General features: G+C 39.5%; 1 protein-coding gene across 8 annotated transcripts in view; it reads right to left on the bottom strand.

The window, feature by feature from the left end:
* Positions 1–22,427, bottom strand: part of LOC146634319 (protein NLRC3-like) — a 580,191-nt gene that overhangs the window by 287,747 nt on the left and 270,017 nt on the right. For 2 of the 8 annotated variants that reach the window (XM_085376637.1, XM_085376632.1), the window contains exons 6-7: positions 8,893–9,066; positions 3,417–3,609 (exon numbers count right to left, since the gene is read on the bottom strand). In XM_085376637.1, coding sequence (XP_085232763.1) covers positions 3,417–3,609; positions 8,893–9,066 — 367 coding nt within the window. Of the gene's footprint in view, positions 1–3,416; positions 3,610–8,756; positions 9,067–15,165; positions 15,346–17,905; positions 18,086–22,427 lie in introns of those variants that run through there. The other 6 variants (XM_085376599.1, XM_085376616.1, XM_085376555.1 and 3 more) reach the window with 5 other exon arrangements.

Raw genomic sequence — 22,427 nt, 5'->3', positions numbered from 1 at the left:
AGGAAGGCGTGGAGGAGGCCATTGCTCTGCACTGCATCATCCATCAGCAGGTCCTTTGCAGCAAATGCCTGAAGTTTGACAATGTGATGTCTATTGTTGTGAAATGCATCAACCAAATCAGATCCAGGGGCTTAAAGCACCGAAGGTTCTGTGCTTTTTTAGAGGAAATGGAGTCAGAATATGGGGATGTGCTCGACTTCACTGAGGTACGTTGGCTCAGCAGGGGAAATGTATTAAAGAGACTTTTTGAGTTGAGAGCAGAAGTGAAGCCTTCATGGAGAAGGATGGAGTTAGTGTTCCTGTGCTAACTGATCCCAAATGGCTCATGGACTCAGCTTTTCTTGTTGATATGACACATGAGCTTAATGTACTGAACAAGACGTTACAAGGCCAGGGGCAACTTGTCAGTGCTGCCTATGACAACGTGAGAGCATTCTCCACAAAACTGGCGCTCTGGAAAGCTCAGCTCTCTCAGACAAACCTTTGCCATTTCCCAGCATGCAAGGCACTCGTGGATGCAGGCACACCATTCAGTGCTGACGAGTATGTTGATGTCATTTTGAGGCTACAGGAGGAATTTGATCACAGATTTGCTGACTTCAAGACACACAGAGCCACCTTTCACATTTTTGCGGACCCCTTCTCCTTTGATGTGCAAGATGCCCCTTCTGTGCTTCAAATGGAGCTCATTGAGCTGCAGTGCAACTCTGAACTCAAAGCAAAGTTCAGGAAGGTGAGTGGAAAAGCAGACAAGCTTGGACAATTTTTGAGAGACTTGAGCCCTAGTTTCCCTCGGCTTTCCCGAATGTTCAAGCGGACCATGTGCCTTTTTGGTAGCACATACTTGTGCCAAAAGCTCTTCTCCACTTTGAACTTCAATAAGTCCAAGTACAGGTCCAGACTTACGGATGATCATCTTCAAGACATACTGAGGGTCGCAACTGCTTCCTCCCTCAGGCCAAATCTGGCTTGGCTATGCGAGAGGAAACGCTGCCAGGTCTCTAGCAGCAAGGAGTAGGCAAGAGAAGCCATGTTCAGAAGAACTGTTCATTTTCTACAGTGTTCCATTCATGTTCAGAAGAAGGTTATAGAACTGTTAATACAGACATTTCAATCTAAATACAGCAGATATAGAAGACTGAAAAAAACACACAAGTTCACTGACTAAAAATATCTTATTATTGTTTTATTTATGTATTACAGATTGATTTATTTTCTTATTAATTCTTAATTTGTTTATTTATTTTTCATATTTTGTGTTAAAAAATAAAAATAAAGAGATTTGAGAAGATTGGAATTTTTTAACCATGCCTTTCTTGTAGAAAACCTAATGTGGCCATGCCTCACCCAGACTCTGCCTGCAGCGGCCCCCAGCTAAATTGAGTTTGAGACCCCTGTCCTACACCATAAATCAGTAAGAGAGGGTACGACCTCTCTCATGGCCCCAAGTGGTGTGTGCATGCCAGAGCACTCTGGAAGGCACACAAAGTCTTTACAGACTACTCAGGATCAAACCTCTATCATCATGCAATCAATTATACAACTCTAAGCATATATGAGTAAATATTTCTAAGCATCAATCAACAATATAAACCTTACAGCTGGTTTTAATAACAGAGTTCATTTGTTTCTCAAATGAGAAAGAGCTATCGAGAAACACTCCTAAATCTTTAGTTCTGAACTTTTCCAGTGGGCCAAGGTCAACATTATTAGATAATGCTAATTCTTTTCCCTTACATTATAACAATGTGAGGAGTTAATGCTAAGTATACTGCCATTAGCGGCTAATTCTAATTAGGGGTGAATAATTATTAGTAGCTAATGCTAATATCGTTTTCTCTTCCCTTTTAACAATGTGAACAACTAGTGCTAGGTAGGCTGATGCTAGCAGCTAATGCTAATTTGACGTGAATTAGCATTATATTAGTGAGGAGTTAATGCTAAGTAGGCTGCCATTAGTGGCTAATGCTAATTTTAGATGAAAAAGCATAAGCAGCTAATGCTCATATTGTTTTCCTTTGCTTTGTAAGAACGACAGCAGCTAATGATACGAAGTCTACCATTATTAACTATTGTTAATTTGATGTAAATTAGCATTATCTGATAATGGTAACCCTTTTCCCCTGCATTATAACTATGTCAGGAGTTAATGCTAACTAGGCTTCCATTAGGGGCTAACTCTAATTAGGTGAATAATTATTAGCAGCTAATGCTAATATTGTTTTCCCTTCCCTTTTAACAATGTGAGCAGCTAATTCTAATTTGATGTGAATTAGCATTATATTAGTGAGCAGTTAATGCTAAGTAGGCTGCCATTATTAACTAATGCTACTTTGACGTGAATTAGCATTATGTGCTAATACTAATATTGTTTTCCCTTACTTTTTAACAATGTGAGCGGCTAATTCTAAGTACGCTCTTGTAAATAGCTAATTCTAATTTAGTGTGAATTAGCATTATTCAATAATGCTAACACTGTTTTCTCTTACTTATTAAAAATGATAGTAGCTAATACTAATACTCTTTTCCGTTGGGTAACAACGATGTGAGGAGTTAATGCTAAGTAGGCTGCTTTTAGAGGCTTATTCTAATTAGGGCTGAATAATTATTAGTAGCTAATGCTAATACCGTTTTCTCTTTCCTTATAACAATATGAGCAGCTAATGCTAATTTGATGTGAATTAGCATTATATTAGTGAGGAGTTAATGCTAAGTAGGCTACCATTAGCAGCTAAAGCTAATTTGAGGTGAATAAGCATTAGTAGCTAACGCTAATACCCTTTTCTCTTGTGTTATAATGATGTGAGACGTTAATGCTAAATAGGCTTCCATGAGTGACTCCTTTCCCTTGCATTATAAAGATGTGAACAGTTTATGCTAAGTAAGCTGCCATTAGCAGCTAATGCTAATACTGTTTTCCCTTTCTTTATACAACTTGAGCAGCTATTGCTAAGTAGGCCACTTTTCTCTGCTAAAGATTTCTGTGACCATGATAGAAACTCTGATAAGCTAATGCTGCTAAGCTAATGCTGTTTATGGGCCCTGTTAGAATCAATATTTCATTCTCATTCTGTTGTTTGAGAACAATAACAGAAAAATGTGAACTTCAGAACAAATTTATTGTGAATTCAGCTGTGAATGTACAGTTTGTCATTATTTAAGCTTCCATTTCCAAATGTTAGCTGACACTTTATTAGGTACACTGGTATCTATATCAGGTACACCTGTGACCTAAATGTTCCTGCAAACAGACTCCTTGGAGACCCCTACATAAATATCCATGAACTATCCAGCTAGACTAGTGTGTCTGTCCCTGAAAATATTCCTGCATGTGTGATTGTTCATGTCTCATCTGCAGGAAACAAACAGGAAGTGAGTGAAAGACACGGGAAATGTTTCCAGCTCTTCCTCCTCTATCAGATTTTCTCTCCATACCTGAGAGTGTCCAGTCTCCAGCCTGGATCCTTCAGTCCAGCCGACAGCAGCTTCAGTCCTGAATCACCTGGATGATTGTAGCTCAGGTCCAGCTCTCTCAGATGGGAGGGGTTGGAGCTCAGAGCTGAGGCCAGAGAAGTACAGCCTTCCTCTGTGATCAGACATCCTGACAGACTGCAAACACACAAAACAACAATCTATCTGTCAACAGTTGTTTTCTCTTTGTCACAATAACATCTATCCATTTACATCCATTCAATGTAACTTTATTTATAAGTGACAATACCCAACAGACAACAACAGTCATCTGAAGCTGTTTAACAGTGTAAGGTGACCGCCTCCACTGTGAGCAGCACTTGGTGATGGTGGGAAGAAGAACTCCCTTTGACACAAAGATCCTCCCAGTGAAAACAGGCTCCAGGAGGAGCATCTACCATGACTGGTTGCAGGGTGAGGGGAAAGAGAAGAGATGAGCTCAGAGAGACAAGAACAAAACAGAGAGACAAAAGTTAAGGACATGCAGTAGTGACATATAAAAGCATCAGGAGTGAAAAGTGGGGAGAAGAAAGCAGAGCATCATGGGAAGTCCACCAACAGCCTGAGCCTATAGCAGCATAACTAAGGGATGGTTCAGGGTCACCTGATCCAGCTCGAACTATAAGCTTTATCAAAAAGGAAAGTTTGAAGCTGATCTTCAAAGTAGAGAGGGTGTCTGTCTCCTGAACTCAAACTGGGAGCTGCTTCCACACCCAGTCCAACATAGCCAGGCTTTCTTTGCTGCTTTGACAAAACCTCAAATCCCAGTCAGAGACGATGAGCATCATCACAGTGATGATCATTTCTCTGTAACCCAGGCTTTCTGCTTCAGGATCTGTGCACGCTCACAGAACAAGGAGACCTTTAAACATAATTTCACTAAATGGATGGACTGAGCTCAGCCTACAGATGAACTGGTGCCAGAGATCATAAAGAACATCAAACAGTCAAATTCAACACTTTAATGGAAATATGAGATTAATGCTGCAGACAATCATGAAGCTGCTGAATTCATGAACATCAAGAATGCAGCGAGTGGTAAAATAAAGATTTGACCTCAGTGTGCTCAGTGTTCCTGTCTATTCCTAACATATTCCTAACATGATAGCTGCACTTTAGAGCTCTAAAACTGGAACTGACACATGTTTAAACTCTACATGTTACTCAGTACATTCAGTTCTGACACTCGCCCACAGTCCAACAAAGGAAACATGGAGATCACATCAGTTTGTCACCAAAGTCTAATTATTAGGGCAACTTAACCTGTTATAATCTCGTTAACTCATTAACTGATTAACGTCAGCAATTATTTTAATCACAGTTTTTAAAATCATGATTATTGTGAAAGTGCTCACTGGCTCTGAATATAAAAGCCATGGGTCACAGGAGGGATGTTGATCAGTGCTGGCTTGAAATGGGCGTCATTATGCGTCTCAGCCAATGAGAGCATTGAGGGTGGGCCTAATACTACTGCAGCGCTCACATGACCCAGGACAGAAAGAAAGGGGCGGGGACAGAAACATGGAGACAGGTACAGATCTTTGACATGTTCATTTTAAACTGTTCCAGGAGGCAGTGTTGATACAACTAAAGTTATCTGTTGTTGAAGAAGTCGGTCTGAGGAACGTTCTTAGGATCAACAAATGACGGCATGTATGAGCCTCAAGACACAGCATCACAAGAAGAACACATGAGCTGTAGAAAAAGGAGAGACTACGAAAGCCACGGTGTTACAACATGAACCAGCTGTTGGTCTCTCTGGAGACTACTGGGCGTGGCTGGGTAACCATGGTTACCTGGGAGTTACAGAAACGTGCAGAACATGTGATTCATGTTGCACAGCAGTGGGACATTTGAAATAAAGTCAGCACACTCAGTACAGATAGTGCATCAAATATGATGCTGCTGCCAGACGTCTGCCTTTGAACACGTCCCTGCATCGCGCACAACACCAAGGTTGCCATGGCGATCACAGCTGACAGGGACAAAGCGCACAGCTGGAAGCCTGCAGGTATATTTAACATGATGTATTTCTCAGTGTCCTGTCGGTGTGTGAGAGACAAACAGCCTCTGTATGTGTGTGTAAATACAGCATGAATATGTAGAGGACATGTTTGTGGATATAAGTAAATGAAAGCTCTGCGTCATTTGAATCTTTGACTCTTGTTTCTGTTGCAGGTCTGTGACTGAACTTCTGGGAGGAGAAACGTTGGTTTCATGCTCTGTGATTCTGTGTTTTGTCATCTCTCTCAGGTGATGGAGAGCTCAGATGATGACCCCGCCTACGTGGTCAAATTCAAGTCTACATTCAGAACAGACCTGGAGACACGCAAGCAAAATGCCAACATTGTATATGTGAAAACTGCTGCTGGAGCCAGATTCAAGGAGCTCAAGTGTTTACCCAGATCTTACTGAACTCACTGCAGGAACAGAGGGTTGTTGGAGGGAAACCTGTGGAAGCAACAACATCCGAGCCACCAGAGAAGAAGTTGGCCCTGTTGGTGCTTCATCAGAGTGTGAACAGGAGGAAGACTCAGCTGAGAACAGTGTGGTGGATACAGAGCAGAGCCCACCATCAGTACAGAGGCCTGTCCATCAGAGTGCTGCTCCAACATGCAGCACATGTACTTGGCCACAGCTGCAACATCTGTACCTGTGAAAGCTTCTTCTCTGTTGCTGCTCATATTGTGCAGAAGAAGAGAGTTTCTTTATCATCAGAAAATGTCAATGAGCTTGTGAGTCCTAGCAGCTGGCTCGGTGCAGAGGAGGAAGAACATGTCAAGTCAGAGGAAGATAAATGCAGTTCATGTTGTCAACTCAACCTGGACTGTTGAAAGAGTTTTTCTTTGTCTGGTTTCTGACTGAGATTCTCCAAAGGAAATCCAGCACAAACACACACTTCACACACTCAAAGTCCTGCACAGTAAATGAGCTGATGAGCGTTTGTGCTGCTGCCTGATAACAGAACAATAGTTCTGCTGCTTCCTGTTCTGCAAACACACATTTATAAATGTTCACTTGCTGTTGATCAAAGGTATGTTGGTGGCTCTGGACGCTGAGGGAACTTTGTAAAAAACTAGATCAAATGTTAACGTCCTGGCAGAGGCAAAGAACTTTGATTTGATATTTGATTAGATTCATGTTTCAGCTCAGACTGACAGAAATATTTGAACTGCTGCTGTGTTAAAGGGAACACTGCTGTTAGAAAGCACCTGATCTGTTTCTGCACACTGAATGTTGCACTTCTCATACTGCAGTACTATTAAAATAAGTACACAATGCACTACTTTTGAACTCATGATTGCATGTTGCTGTAACAAAGCCATTAATGTGATTCAAAGTGTTCATGGTTTCCCAGCACAACAAATGATTGCACAAGTGTGACTGATCCACTTTCTAATGTGTGTGTAGCCCACACTGTGTGTCACTGTGTCACAGGTGAGTCTGTGTGTCCAGGTTCTATGAGGACAACAGGATATAGTGACTGAGTCCAGCAGCTTAAAGTCTGACTCCATCCTCCATTTAAATAACTCACAGCAACAACTGCCTTTGTGTAGCTGACACTTCATTTTAATGTCCTTCTATTCTGGTTCATCTGGTCTCAGTTTCTATAAGCACACAGGTTTCATCAGGACTCTATGACCTCAGTGATCTTTGCTGGGCCTTAATGCTCTGAACAAAGCTGCACATCACAAGACTAAATAGAAATGAATCAGTCTTTCATTCTCACTGCTGTTTGACTTCAGCTCTCAATGTCCCACCATAACCCATGGAAAGAATTACTGTCCATCCAGGCTGCTGAACATGAAGCTGATGAAGGTGGAGTATTGTGAGGGCTGATGGAGATGATGATGATGAATCCAGGAGCAGTGGGTGGATGGCAGCATCAGCATGAAGGATCAGTGTGAGAACACATCATCATCCACAAAGGAAACCAGTCTGAGTGTCTGACGCTCTTGTTAGAAAGACGCAGTCCCAGCAGTTAGCTTGTCTGCTAGTTAGCTGAGAGCTAACTCACTTGTACATTGAATACCAAACTGTGTAAACCAGGGGTGTCAAACATATGGCCCGTGGGCCAAATCCATCCATCCATGTCAAATATTGATGAATTTTCAGGCTTGCTGATAATCAATGTGAGCACGGCTGAGATGTTATTCTGATGAGCAAACCATGTGGCCAAACACGTTAAGAGACAGACTGGGATCATACCATTATGTGAAAGAGGACGGAAATGTCCCATAGACAGCAAGGGTAGTGGTAGAGACCAGTACACAGAGAAATGGGAGCTGTACTGAAATGCAAGCGTGTCAGGAAAGAGTGAAAAGGCAAAATGAGCAGCATCTGGCTGCATTTCAGTGATATTGGAGAGCACAAAGCTGAGTGCAACATTTATACAGGAGATATACAGGAGACGCTGAGTGCAGAACTGATAAAATTAGGAGCTGGCTAAAGTGAGACCCATTTTTATTTCCACCCATTTTCCACTGTGGAGGACAAAAGGTTTCAAACTGGTCCAGGTCTTAAACCTCACGTGTTCTTCCTAATAGCAGTAAATGGATAAAAATAAGGCTTTTATGAAAACACTGAATAAAACTTGCTGCCTTTAAAAAGACTAAATGTACAGTTCAGTATTGAATCCTACATAAAATAAACTATATATAAAGTGTGTCTGAATGGCAGAGATGCAGAAATATGTGCATGTAGCACAGAGCCACGGCTCAGTGTCTGAATGAGTCTCACAGACCTGAATGTGCTGTTGAAGCCATTTATAATTATAACGTAATTCTTTACTCGTTTGATCTGCTCCTTACCACAAGCCACCAGACGTAGAAGGTTTTGGACTTTTAACTATATTTTCTGAAGTTTTACAACTTTTCTTACTGTTAAAAACCTCGTTATGGCCATTCATGCTATACAAAGTAATTAGACATGTGTGGTATCTACAGAAACGTCAGAATCTCAGCTAAAAGTTCACAAAACCATCTCAACAACCACCAAACAGCTGAAACAGCAGGTGAACTGATCACACAAAAAAGATGTAAACACAAATCCCCCTGATCATCTGTTTTTTAAACATGAAGCGTCGTTTTGGACGTTCATTCACTGCTGGTTCAGTGAATTTTGGTTGGACAGTGATGAAACCTGCAGCCTCAGAATCTGTGAGAAGTCTGCTTTCAGCACCCAACAGCATTGTTGTGTTGTGTGCTGTGGATCCACCTCTGCAAACTCATCACTGTTTCACCATCATGTTTCTACTTAGACAATAACAAAGGAAGCAGTTCCCAGGAACTACTTCCTGTCTTGTTAACATAAGAGTACGTTGCCCTTCAAAACACCTCCACTTCTCCTCTTATTAGAGGACTGCCTTATTATTAATCTGCTAATTCTGTCAGTTGATGAAAGAAAAATGCTTGATCTCACCTGAGAGTTTCCAGTGTACAGTGTGGACTCTTCAGTCCTTCAGACAGAAGCTTCACGCCTGAATCCTTCAGGTTAATGTTACTCAGGTCCAGCTGTCTCAGATTAGAGGTCTGAGAGCTGAGACCTGAGGCCAGAGCTTCACAGCTTCTCTCTGACAGGTCACAGTGACTCAGTCTGAAAAATAACAGATAAACAATTACAAAAATAAAACACTTCTGTTGAAGTGTAATGAGATACTATTATATTTAGCAATATTTCATCTTGTTTTGTCAGGAAACTGAGCACTGATGCAGAGCAACATGTGGAGAGAATCAGAGGAGAAGAAGTGAAGAGAGAACAGCAGTAAAACAACACTGAATTGTTCAGTGTTCTTTTGATATCAACAAAATGTGTCAAATTTCTTTATTTTGTATTTGTTTTAGTAGAATTGATGATTATCACTTAGATAACAACCACAGGCCAGGTCTAAATTGCACTTTGGTGACAGTTACACCCAGAAATATTTCAGAAACGTGGACAATTTGTGCTCCATTGTATTCAGTATTGAACAAACTGAGTACAGATGACCACTTAATATTTTTGATATTTTATTTGAGTTGTTCCACCTGATCTGTGTTAACTAGAATAAACATTTAAAAGCTAAAGCTATGATCACATATGTACTTACAGAGCTTTGTTGGAGGCTTTGACCACTGGCAGCAGCCTCAGAAGAGCCTTTTTAAAGGCTCATGTTCTCACTTAGATCACTTTATAGCTGTATATCTCAAATTTCTGTAAAGTTATTTATTTCATATTCTGTATAGTTTTTCATATTTATATCCTGTTCATAGCCTGTACATAGCTTTTACTCACTACAGCCTGTACATACTTAGTTATAGAATATTCACAACATACTTCATACCGTGTACATTATAACATACCATAATAGACCCATTTCTGTAATATACTTACATATCTATACTATTGCTAATATATATTGTAATATACCTATATCACTAAAGCACTTCTGGATGGATGCAAACTGCATTTCGTTGCCCTGTACCTGTGCATGTGTAATGACAATAAAGTTGAATTCTATTCTAATTCTATTCTATTCTATTTATTTCTACTTACATTTCATTCTGGGAAAAATGGGGATTACTTTGAAAACAGGAAGTATTTTTCCCAAAAATCAGCCCTGGATTAGTAAATCACTCCAACATGTTCTCAGGCAGAAGAAGCTGTCTTGTTATGAGGGAGAGAAGAAAAGCAGCTAAAATCAGGTGTAAAAGTAAAGCAGAGGATGAGCTGAATAAAGGACACTCAAGGCTGGCTTGGAAAGGAATGAAGTCCATGGTGGGGATGCAGAACAAGGAGCAAAGATGAATGTGATGCTGAATCAGCAGAAGACTTGGACTCATTGGATTCCAGCTTCTTTTTTTTTATTAACATTTTAGAATCACTATACAATACCATCAACTTCAGCTATCTTTCAGTACATATATTTTTTTCTTTTTTTCTATATTTAAACAACTAAAATATCCATACAATAAGAATGAAAGAAGAAGAAGAAAAGAAAAAGAAGCAAAACAGGAAACAACAAACAACATAAATAAAAAATACATAAGGAAAAAGAAAAAGGAAAGAAAAATAAATAAATAAATATAGGGAGTGTGTTTTTGTTTCCATTAATGTAACTAATTTTTCCTCTAGTCTTCTAGTAGTTAACAAAGTCAAAATCTAATGCAAAAGCAAAAACTAATTAGTCTGCCTTCCTCCATTACCATACATAAAGCTGTTAATCCTTTATATGTCCAATCTTTGAATCTGGTGTCCAATTTATTTGGAGCAAAATGTGTGTCATATGCACACCACTTAAGAACTGCTATATCCTCTTCTAGTTTATATTCTTTTATTACTGTTTCCCAAATTTTAAAAGTCAACTTGATCCATGGATTTTCAATAGTTTTTATTAAATTTTGCAAGCTTCTGTCTGCTATAATAGCTTATATGGGGATGGAGGTCAGACTCCCCTCAATAACTTTCCATTGAGCGTCATATGAAGGATTACATCAGCATATCATAGGCCTTAATTGTGCTGCCCAATAATATTCCCTAAGAGAAGGTAAGCCCCACCCCCTTTTCCTTTGTTAAGTTGTAGGGTTTTAAATCTAATTCGGGGCCTTTTTCCTTGCAAAAATTTATCCCATTCATTAAACTGTTTCTGGTTAATTTCTATTGGTAATGTTGTAAATATAATAATTTAGGAAGAATATTAATTTTAATTGAGTCTATTCTCGAATATAAACTTAAATATGGAATTAGATTCCATCTCGCTATATGTTCCTTAATTTTTTTCTGTATTGGTAAATAATTTCGTTCTAATAGTTCTGCAAGATCCTTAGGTATTATGACTCCTAGATATTTAAAGTACTCTGTTTGCCATGCTAATTGATACTTATTTTTAATTTCTTCTGATGGAATATAGTTGTACTTAAGCAATTGTGTTTTACTCATATTAACCCTATATCCAGATAGTCGACCAAAGTATTCAAATGATTGCATTAATTTAGGTAAAGAGTTTGATGGTTGACCCAAAAATATTAAAATATCATCTGCATAGCAGGCTAATTTATGCTCCTTTTCATGGATATTAATACCTTCTACTTCTTTATTTTGTCTTATATATTGAGCCAATGGTTCCAGATATAACACAAATAATAATGGTGAGCACGCACAGCCCTGCCTTGTTCCTCTTTGCAGCTTAATACTATTTGATAGGTAGCCATTAATTTTAATCCTTGCCGTAGGGTTATCATAAAGTGCCTGTATTGTCTTAATTATATTTTCGTGAAAGCCAAATGTATGCAAGACTCGGTAAAGAAAGTTCCAATTAACTGAATCGAATGATTTTTCTGCATCGATACTGATTACCATTGCTTCTATTTTATTCTTTTGAATATGATTAATAATTTGTAATGTCCGTCGTACATTATCTTGTATTTGGCGCTCTCGAATAAAACCTGTTTGATCATTATGAATTAGATTAGGTAAGAACTTTTCTAATCGTCGAGCCATGATAGATGTAAACAGCTTGTAATCTGTATTAAGAACACATATTGGTCTATATGACGCACATTCTAATTTATCCTTGTTTTCTTTTGGGATGGCAGAGATAATTGCTTCTTTCCAGCTAGAAGGTACTTGAGCCTTCTTTAGGATCCAATTCATTGTTAGAAGCATCACTGGTATTAATTCTTCTTTTAGCTCCTTGTACCATTCTGCCGTATATCCATCTGATCCTGGAGATTTATTTATTTTAACTTTACTTATTGCTATTCTTAGTTCCTTTTCTGTTATATCTTCAATCAAAGTTTTATTCTGTTCTTCATTCAGTACTGGTAAATCAAGAGAATCTAAAAAACTGTTAATTTCAACTATACTACTCTCTGTGTTATTAGCATACAGAGTCTTATAAAATGTTTCAAATGCACTCTGAACTTCTATTGGTTTATTTTTTTATTAGTTTTGTCACTGGATGTTTAATTTTGTGAACTGTATTATCTGCTATTTTCTTTTTTAGTTTCCAGGCTAATACATTCATTGCTTTTGATCCTCCCTCATAATACCTTTGTTTAAGAAACATTAATTTTTTTTAAATTTCATATGTGGTCAAATCATTTATTTCATTTCTTGCTTTCCTAATTTCCTCCAATATATCCTGAGATGTTTTTCTTTCATGCCTTTTCTCTAATTCTTATTTTGTAGCTCTTCTAATTTCTTATTTCTCATCTTTTTCTTATAAGAGGATATTGCTATAATTTTCCCTCTCAGGACAGCTTTTAAGGCATCCCACAGTATAGGAGGAGACACCTCACCATTGTCATTAGTTTCCATATAGAAGTGAATCTCTTTCTTAATTTGTCCTTTAAAGTGAGGATCATTCAGTAAGCTTGAATTTAATTTCCAATTATTGAGTTTTGGTTGCACGTTTAAATCAACAGACAGGTATACTGGTGCATGATCGCTTAACTCTATTGCTCCAATTGCACAAGTGTTTATTTTATCTTTATTTTTCCCAAAAGTTATGAAATAATCTATTCTTGTGTATAACGAGTGCGGTGAGGAAAAATAAGTATAATCCCTTTGGTAGGGATGCAAGTCTCTCCATATATCAATTAGTCCCACCTCCTTCATCAATGTATTTATATTCTTAATTAATGTTTTAGTATTCTGTGCTTTTCTATTGGAAATATCTAGCTTTGGTTGTAGATGTATATTTAAATCTCCTCCGCAAATTAGGAAACCTACTGTCTCTGTTACCATCACATCTATAATTTTCTTAAAGAAATAAATATCGCTTCCAGGGGGTGCATATATATTTAACAACGTGACTGGGTTCCCCTCAATGTTTCCCCTTACCAAAATATAACGTCCCTCTTTATCACTTATCTCGGATATTTTTTCAAAGAGTAATTTGCTTGATAACAGGATAGCCACTCCTCTCCTTCGTCCAGTTTTATAGGAAGAGGAGAAACTGTTGTATAACCCATTCTTTTCAGTTTTTCATGCTCCTTACAGTCTAGATGGGTTTCCTGTAGATACACTATTTGTACTTGTTCTTTCTTCATTTTAGTTAAAATTTTATTACGTTTAATTGGATTCGACAGGCCATTTACATTATATGATATGATTTTTACCTTATCTTTAAGCATACCCTTACTATTTGAATATTATTAATGTAACAACGACATGTACCATCAGACCACTCCCTAAACATACATAAGCAAACATTAATATTAACATTAAAGCTGTATAAAACAACAGCTACAGAAATAAGCTTTATTTGGTCAAAGAAAAAAAAAAAAAAGACTTCCAACTGTGTGGTCCCCGATATGACCCTAAGTAAGCCCCGATAAAAGAGGGGGCTTCGAGGGGGGCCTCTCTCACCTCTATGTGAGACAGGGCCTTCCTTAGCCAGCAGGCCAATGTCCATTCTACTAATAGCATAGGTAGCACGTCCGCCTATTTTCAATTTCTGCATTGCCACTTCAGTATATTATTTCGAGATAAGAAGTCTTTACCAGTGTATATGGCTATAGCTTGATTCCAGCTTTGATATCATTGATTTCAATGAAGAGCTTTGTGATTGTAGCAAAGGGCTGGTAGCTCTGAGAGTCCCACTGATGAGGCGTTTGTGAAGGTTCGCAGTTATCTAAAGAGCTTAGAAAAAAAGGCATCTGGACTTCTTTAAGTTTTTTGAAGACGTTTCACCTTTCACCTCTCATCCAAGAAGCTTCTTTATTTCTAGGGTCAAATGGTGGAGAGTCCCAGATTAGCCTGTGTACAAACAGACTTCAGCCATATGAGAGTGAGTGTGAGTGAATGAGAGCACACACAGGACACTCTGATCTCTGAATGTGTGTGACGCAGTGAAAAAGAGGATTGTACTGGATATACTGTGACTGACAAACAGAGTTTAAAGAGAAAGGTGTTTGGATTAAAATGGATTATGCTAAAGTGAACGTGCTAATGAAATCTGAACTGACTGAAATGTGAAGTGAAGATAATTCAGATGTAAAAGAGAGAGAAACTGATAATAAGGTGGGGCTGGAGATCAGTGAAGGGCATGTAAACACCTGATTGGTTGAGTAGATATCAGATCGACAGTTTCACAGTTTTCCCTGTGGATTATAACTTTAAGAAGATGTAACATTCATCAAGGAATCCTGCTCTCTGGATTATTTCCATGAACACTGAGCTGGAACACATCTACAGTGCTGGAAGTGCCCGTCTCACCACCAACCTCCCTGTGCACATTCACTTTTCAACCCTTTGTGAGACACTAAAGGTGTAAATCTGAGTATTTATCTATGTTAGTCCGAACACCTCTAATAGGTTGGTTTAGTCTTTCCAAGTCATGTCTTCCCTTAGCTCTGCGGTCCAGGCTCCTAAAATCATCCTAGTTTAACAAGCACTACAATCTAGAGGAGAGCTGCACTAACAGGTGTGACTGATGAGATCTGACCTGCAAGGATACTCATGTTTATGTGTATCAGGACAAGCAGGGAAGACCTGGACATCAACTCTGTCAGGCTGCCTGAGTCCTCTCACCTACATCAGCTCAGAACTCTGCATTATCTACTGAGTCAGACTCAGAGGATCAGGGATCAGAAGTTCTACAAAGAGTAGAACAAGACTTCCTGTATAGAGGTGTGTGGGCCTACTGATCCACAGTGTCAGCACAACTTTCACATCATATTCATCTCAGCACAACTAAAACATGTGACTGACCTCAGAGTTTCAAATCGACATCGTGGATTCTCCAGAAGAACACACAGCTGCTTCACTCCTGAATCCTGCAGGTTGTTGTAGGTTCCACTCAGGTCCAGCACTCTGGGATACGAGGGGTTGGACTTCAGCGCTGCTGCCAGATAATCACAGCTGATCTCTGACACACCACAGTCCTTCAATCTGAATAAAAAATGAAAGATGTAAGTTTATTAGACAAAGTGTGAGCTTGAAATCATTCAGTGTTTCATCATCTGTTCAGAGCTGAAGAAGGTTCAGAATGTAGAAGTTTAGAAAATGGAAACTCCAAACAGCTGAAGCCAACAGGAAGCAGCTTCAAACAAACAAGAGAAAAAAATGAATTTTTCACATTGAAGTCGTACATTTATCATAAAGTTGTCAAGTTTTGCCGTGTGAAATAAAAAAAAACTGAACAGGAATCCTCAGAGTTGAACCCTCTGCACAGAGGTTCAGGTTCCTCTTCAGGTCCCAAAGTGCAGAACAACAAGGTTTCAAACAGCTTCGTTCCATCAGCCACAGAAATGCAGAGATAATTCTTTGGATCTCTTGGTTGTGTTGTATGATGCTGTGTTTGCATATCTGGTGTCTGTGTTGCTTTGTGAGGACGGATCATTTACTGCAGCTCCAGATAAACAGAGCTGGACCTGAACCTGGTAGCTTCACTTAGAAGACACTTGTGACGGGAACGTCAGGTCAAAAAAGTGCCCCTCCGACAGCCAAACCCATCTGTTCTCTGATTGGATAGTTACATTTGTGATTGACATGACATTGACCAATCAGATGAAAGGAAGAAAAATAGGGTCAAAATTCGTACTTGTAACTTGCAGGGTTTTTTTTTGGCTAAGTCCACACACAAATCTTTTTTACACACACACAAATCTTTTTTACACATACAAAGTTTTTTTCACGCACACACAAATCTTTTTTACACACACACAAATCTTTTTTACACATACAAAGTTTTTTACACACACACACAAATCTTTTTTACACACACACAAATTCTTTTTACACATACAAATCCTGATTTACAAGTACAAAATATTTATGACCACATTTTGAGCCCATACAAATGTTCTGCAGACGAGTCCATGCGCTCACAACAAAGCTCAGTGTGGACGACGCTGTGCACGCTCCAATGCTGATTGGTTAGAAAGTGGGCGGGAACAGGGAAGAGAGCGACAGCAGTGTTCAGCACAAACACGAAGGATCAAAGAAGAAGAACATGACAAGCTCAGTTGGAGGCTGCAGTGGACACTTTTCATTGTTTTAACATTCGCTTTCACTTCAGCTTCACCAACAACAGCACAAGCAGAGCAGCCCACTGACTGCGTGGCCGTGACGGCGCCCCCTGGTGACTGTAAACCACTACAACATGTAGACGGCCGTCTGCTGCTCATTTCTTTGCCACCATCACAGGAGCTCTTTATCATGTTCTACACTCTCATTGGTTCTTTGTGTGCTTGTTTTTTACAACAGTAGTCATTGTGATTGTTCAAAGAAGACAGTCAGCTGTGACTAAATGTAGCTCCTACAGCAGTGATTGGAATAACTACTGAAGCTAATCCAGTATCAAAGCTCAGGAATCAGCAGCTCCCACCTCGTTTTCTTTGAACAACTATTTTTAGCTGCTGTGTTTTTGTGTTTCTGCGGACCTCAGACATCCTGCTGCTCTGGAGAACTGAAGCTCTAAAGGCTTCAGCCTTTATCTCCAAGAAACAAAGCTGATCATGGAGACCCAGCAGGTCAGCTGATCTGTGGACAGCACCAGCATCTTTAAATAAGTCTGAGAGGTGAGCAGTCTTTGGAAGCCTTTACTGTCTGATAGTCTCAGAGCAGGATTTGGATCATTATTTGGCTTTTCTTCTATTATTATGTTTAGTTTCTGCTTCACAGATATTCTCTGAGATGTTCTCTGAAATGTTTCCCACTGTTGGACAAACTTTCACAGTTTCTTCATAAAGGAGATCTCCTGTGCAGTCCATCTGTGATAATATGTTAAACACTGAATTATGATTCATATCTGAATGTACTGACTGTTAATTACTGATGAGAACATAATCAGTAAATATAAATATGTTTGAGTTTGGCTTTGATGAATCAGAATAAAAGTAATAAAATAATGATTTTAGAGACAGGCCTAACTCAGGCCAGCTGACAGCCTGTGTACAAACAGCCATGAACACTGAGCTGAACACATCTACAGTGCTGGAAGTGCCCGTCTCACCACCAACCTCTCTGTGCACATTCACTTTTCAACCCTTTGTGAGACACTAAAGGTGTAAATCTGAGTATTTATCTATGTTAGTGCGAACACCTCTAATACGTTGGTTTAGTCTTTCCAAGTCATATCTTCCCTTAGATCTGCGGTCCAGGCTCCTAAAATCATCCTAGTTTTACAAGCACTACAATCTAGAGGAGAGCTGCACTACCAGGTGTGACTGATGAGATCTGACCTGCAAGGATACTCATGTTTATGTATATCAGGACAAGCAGGGAAGACCTGGACATCAACTCTGTCAGGCTGCCTGAGTCCTCTCACCCACATCAGCTCAGAACTCTGCATTATTTACTGAGTCAGACTCAGAGGATCAGGGATCAGAAGTTCTACAAAGAGTAGAACAAGACTTCCTGTATAGAGGTGTGTGGGCCTACTGATCCACAGTGTCAGCACAACTTTCACATCATATTCATCTCAGCACTAGTAAAACATTTGACTGACCTCAGAGTTTCAAATCGACATCGTGGATTCTCCAGAAGAACACACAGCTGCTTCACTCCTGAATCCTGCAGGTTGTTGTAGGTTCCACTCAGGTCCAGCACTCTGGGATACGAGGGGTTGGACTTCAGCGCTGCTGCCAGATAATCACAGCTGATCTCTGACACACCACAGTCCTTCAATCTGAATAAAAAATGAAAGATGTAAGTTTATTAGACAAAGTGTGAGCTTGAAATCATTCAGTGTTTCATCATCTGTTCAGAGCTGAAGAAGGTTCAGAATGTAGAAGTTTAGAAAATGGAAACTCCAAACAGCTGAAGCCAACAGGAAGCAGCTTCAAACAAACAAGAGAAAAAAATGAATTTTTCACATTGAAGTCGTACATTTATCATAAAGTTGTCAAGTTTTGCCGTGTGAAATAACAAAACTGAACAGGAATCCTCAGAGTTGAACCCTCTGCACAGAGGTTCAGGTTCCTCTTCAGGTCCCAAAGTGCAGAACAACAAGGTTTCAAACAGCTTCGTTCCAGCAGCATCAGCCACAGAAATGCAGAGATAATTCTTTGGATCTCTTGGTTGTGTTGTATGATGCTGTGTTTGCATATCTGGTGTCTGTGTTGCTTTGTGAGGACGGATCATTTACTGCAGCTCCAGATAAACAGAGCTGGACCTGAACCTGGTAGCTTCACTTAGAAGACACTTGTGACGGGAACGTCAGGTCAAAAAAGTGCCCCTCCGACAGCCAAACCCATCTGTTCTCTGATTGGATAGTTACATTTGTGATTGACATGACATTGACCAATCAGATGAAAGGAAGAAAAATAGGGTCAAAATTCGTACTTGTAACTTGCAGGGGTTTTTTTTGGCTAAGTCCACACACAAATCTTTTTTTTACACACACACACAAATCTTTTTTACACACACACAAATTCTTTTTACACATACAAATCCTGATTTACAAGTACAAAATCTTTATGACCACATTTTGAGCCCATACAAATGTTCTGCAGACGAGTCCATGCGCTCACAACAAAGCTCAGTGTGGACGACGCTGTGCACGCTCCAATGCTGATTGGTTAGAAAGTGGGCGGGAACAGGGAAGAGAGCGACAGCAGTGTTCAGCACAAACACGAAGGATCAAAGAAGAAGAACATGACAAGCTCAGATGGAGGCTGCAGTGGACACTTTTCATTGTTTTAACATTCGCTTTCACTTCAGCTTCACCAACAACAGCACAAGCAGAGCAGCCCACTGACTGCGTGGCCGTGACGGCGCCCCCTGGTGACTGTAAACCACTACAACATGTAGACGGCCGTCTGCTGCTCATTTCTTTGCCACCATCACAGGAGCTCTTTATCATGTTCTACACTCTCATTGGTTCTTTGTGTGCTTGTTTTTTACAACAGTAGTCATTGTGATTGTTCAAAGAAGACAGTCAGCTGTGACTAAATGTAGCTCCTACAGCAGTGATTGGAATAACTACTGAAGCTAATCCAGTATCAAAGCTCAGGAATCAGCAGCTCCCACCTCGTTTTCTTTGAACAACTATTTTTAGCTGCTGTGTTTTTGTGTTTCTGCGGACCTCAGACATCCTGCTGCTCTGGAGAACTGAAGCTCTAAAGGCTTCAGCCTTTATCTCCAAGAAACAAAGCTGATCATGGAGACCCAGCAGGTCAGCTGATCTGTGGACAGCACCAGCATCTTTAAGTAAGTCTGAGAGGTGAGCAGTCTTTGGAAGCCTTTACTGTCTGATAGTCTCAGAGCAGGATTTGGATCATTATTTGGCTTTTCTTCTATTATTATGTTTAGTTTCTGCTTCACAGATATTCTCTGAGATGTTCTCTGAAATGTTTCCCACTGTTGGACAAACTTTCACAGTTTCTTCATAAAGGAGATCTCCTGTGCAGTCCATCTGTGATAATATGTTAAACACTGAATTATGATTCATATCTGAATGTACTGACTGTTAATTATTGATGAGAACATAATCAGTAAATATAAATATGTTTGAGTTTGGCTTTGATGAATCAGAATAAAAGTAATAAAATAATGATTTTAGAGACAGGCCTAACTCAGGCCAGCTGACAGCCTGTGTACAAACAGACTTCAGCCATATGAGAGTGAGTGTGAGTGAATGAGAGCACACACAGGACACTCTGATCTCTGAATGTGTGTGACGCAGTGAAAAAGAGGATTGTACTGGATATACTGTGACTGACAAACAGAGTTTAAAGAGAAAGGTGTTTGGATTAAAATGGATTATGCTAAAGTGAACGTGCTAATGAAATCTGAACTGACTGAAATGTGAAGTGAAGATTATTCAGATGTAAAAGAGAGAAACTGATAATAAGGTGGGGCTGGAGATCAGTGAAGGGCATGTAAACACCTGATTGGCTGACTAGATATCAGATCGACAGTTTCACAGTCTTCCCTGTGGATTATAACTTTAAGAAAATGTGACATTCATCAAGGAATCCTGCTCTCTGGATTATTTCCATGAACACTGAGCTGGATCACATCTACAGTGCTCTCTGTGCACATTCACTTTTCAACCCTTTGTGAGACACTAAAGGTGTAAATCTGAGTATTTATCTATGTTAGTGCGAACACCTCTAATACGTTGGTTTAGTCTTTCCAAGTCATATCTTCCCTTAGATCTGCGGTCCAGGCTCCTAAAATCATCCTAGTTTTACAAGCACTACAATCTAGAGGAGAGCTGCACTACCAGGTGTGACTGATGAGATCTGACCTGCAAGGATACTCATGTTTATGTATCAGGACAAGCAGGGAAGACCTGGACATCAACTCTGTCAGGCTGCCTGAGTCCTCTCACCCACATCAGCTCATCAACTCTAAACAGGAATGAGCAGCTCATTTCAAAATAAAAGGTTGGAATTGTAAAGAAAACAAACAGAGCTCATAAACTGAAACTGATTTCATTTTTTCAGCTGGAACATTTTAGTTGTTCCTTTTTCAATACATACATAATTATATTTACAGTAAGTCTTATCAATCCCCTTTTCCCTGCCAGTCACCGCTAATGTTTCATGTGTCTGAGCGAACACACAAACTCCCTGAGCGTCCCTTGGACCTCTGTGAGCAACAGCAGACGTGTGCACTGTGGTCACACCAGCATCTTATCCATCCAAGTTACATGTTTATTAAAGTAATCAAATTACAGCATTTACATTTATGTCAGACTACTTTTAATTAACTGCTTTAGCCCACTTACAATGAAAATTAAAAACAACCTTGTTCATGACCTGTAGCATGCTAACACTATTGGAAGTAAAAATAACTTGAACTCCAATTTTGAAAACACAACTTTATTTTTTCTATTTTTATAAAGCTCTGACTTGTATTATGAGTCTGTGGTCTGGGAGAGAGTCTGTAACTCTGTCTGCAACATACAGGATATAATGACCAATGTTGGGCAATTAATTATATAGTTACTTCTTCAAAAAAGTTACTGAGTTTTGCAAACAACAAAGTTTGTTGCAATAAATACTGAATACTATCGTTGTTATAAACAACAATACTATTCAGGAAGAAAACCAAACATTGCAGATATTTTATCATAACTCTGGTTTTACGTGGCCGATCAACACAATTTAAAAACTGGTATAAAGTCCACACTTTTTCCCTCAGTTGCTCCGTCTGTCCTGCTCACATCTCCAGTGGTTGTACACGTTGTCATTAACGTGGCTTCACCTCATCATCAGCCACTTTGCTCGCTATAACACCGGTGTCGGCACATAAGGACGCTGTCATAGCCTGTCAGCGACGTTGATTAGCTGCGTATATACGAATGTGAATCGCGTGATTGGCTGGACTACGGGATAAGGTGGCATCGTTCTAATCCCATATAGGAGCAGCCAGTCACTGACTAACACTGCAAAACAGAATTGTTGAAGATTTAATTTTTATTTCAATTGAGATTTGATTTTTTTGTGTGCAACACAGATTTTCTGTGTGCAGAGACGTGCCAGCAGCGCGCAGTTGCACGAGCGCAGCTTATTGGGAACATTGGGCACCACCACAGTTCACTTCAACAAAACTTTACTTCAGATTTGTTTTCATGTTTTGATCCAGTGATGAGAGCCGTTTCCCCCATGTCCAGTCCTTGTACTAAGCTAGGCTAAACATGTCCAGGGCCTGTCTCTGTGCAGCTTTTAATCTGATGTTAATAAGGTAGAAATGGAGGAAGAAGAAAATGACTTCATCAATCAACATGCAGCTACCAACCCAAATGGTGAGGTGGTGGTTAGTTATTACTGTTGTTTCTGATCCCCTACATTATCCTACATTCAAATATATTCTCCAGCTACAATAGTGTTTGTGTTCCTAAAAGGATTTCATGAATGTGTTATTGTTCATGTCACATCTGTATGAAACAAAGAGGAAGTGAGGTTTATCCTTCATGATCACAAACTGTTCCAGCATGTAAACCTGAGATCTGTGTGGAGCAGCTGACCTGTACGATGTGCTCAACACAAACATTATTTACCATCAGTTACTGTGTGACT

Source organism: Diplotaxodon limnothrissa, linkage group LG3 (assembly GCF_057381915.1).
Source record: "Diplotaxodon limnothrissa isolate DT_005_m linkage group LG3, D_limnothrissa_male_GT1.1, whole genome shotgun sequence".
NCBI classification, from domain to species: domain Eukaryota; kingdom Metazoa; phylum Chordata; class Actinopteri; order Cichliformes; family Cichlidae; genus Diplotaxodon; species Diplotaxodon limnothrissa.
This window is presented reverse-complemented; position numbering and strand designations above follow the sequence as displayed.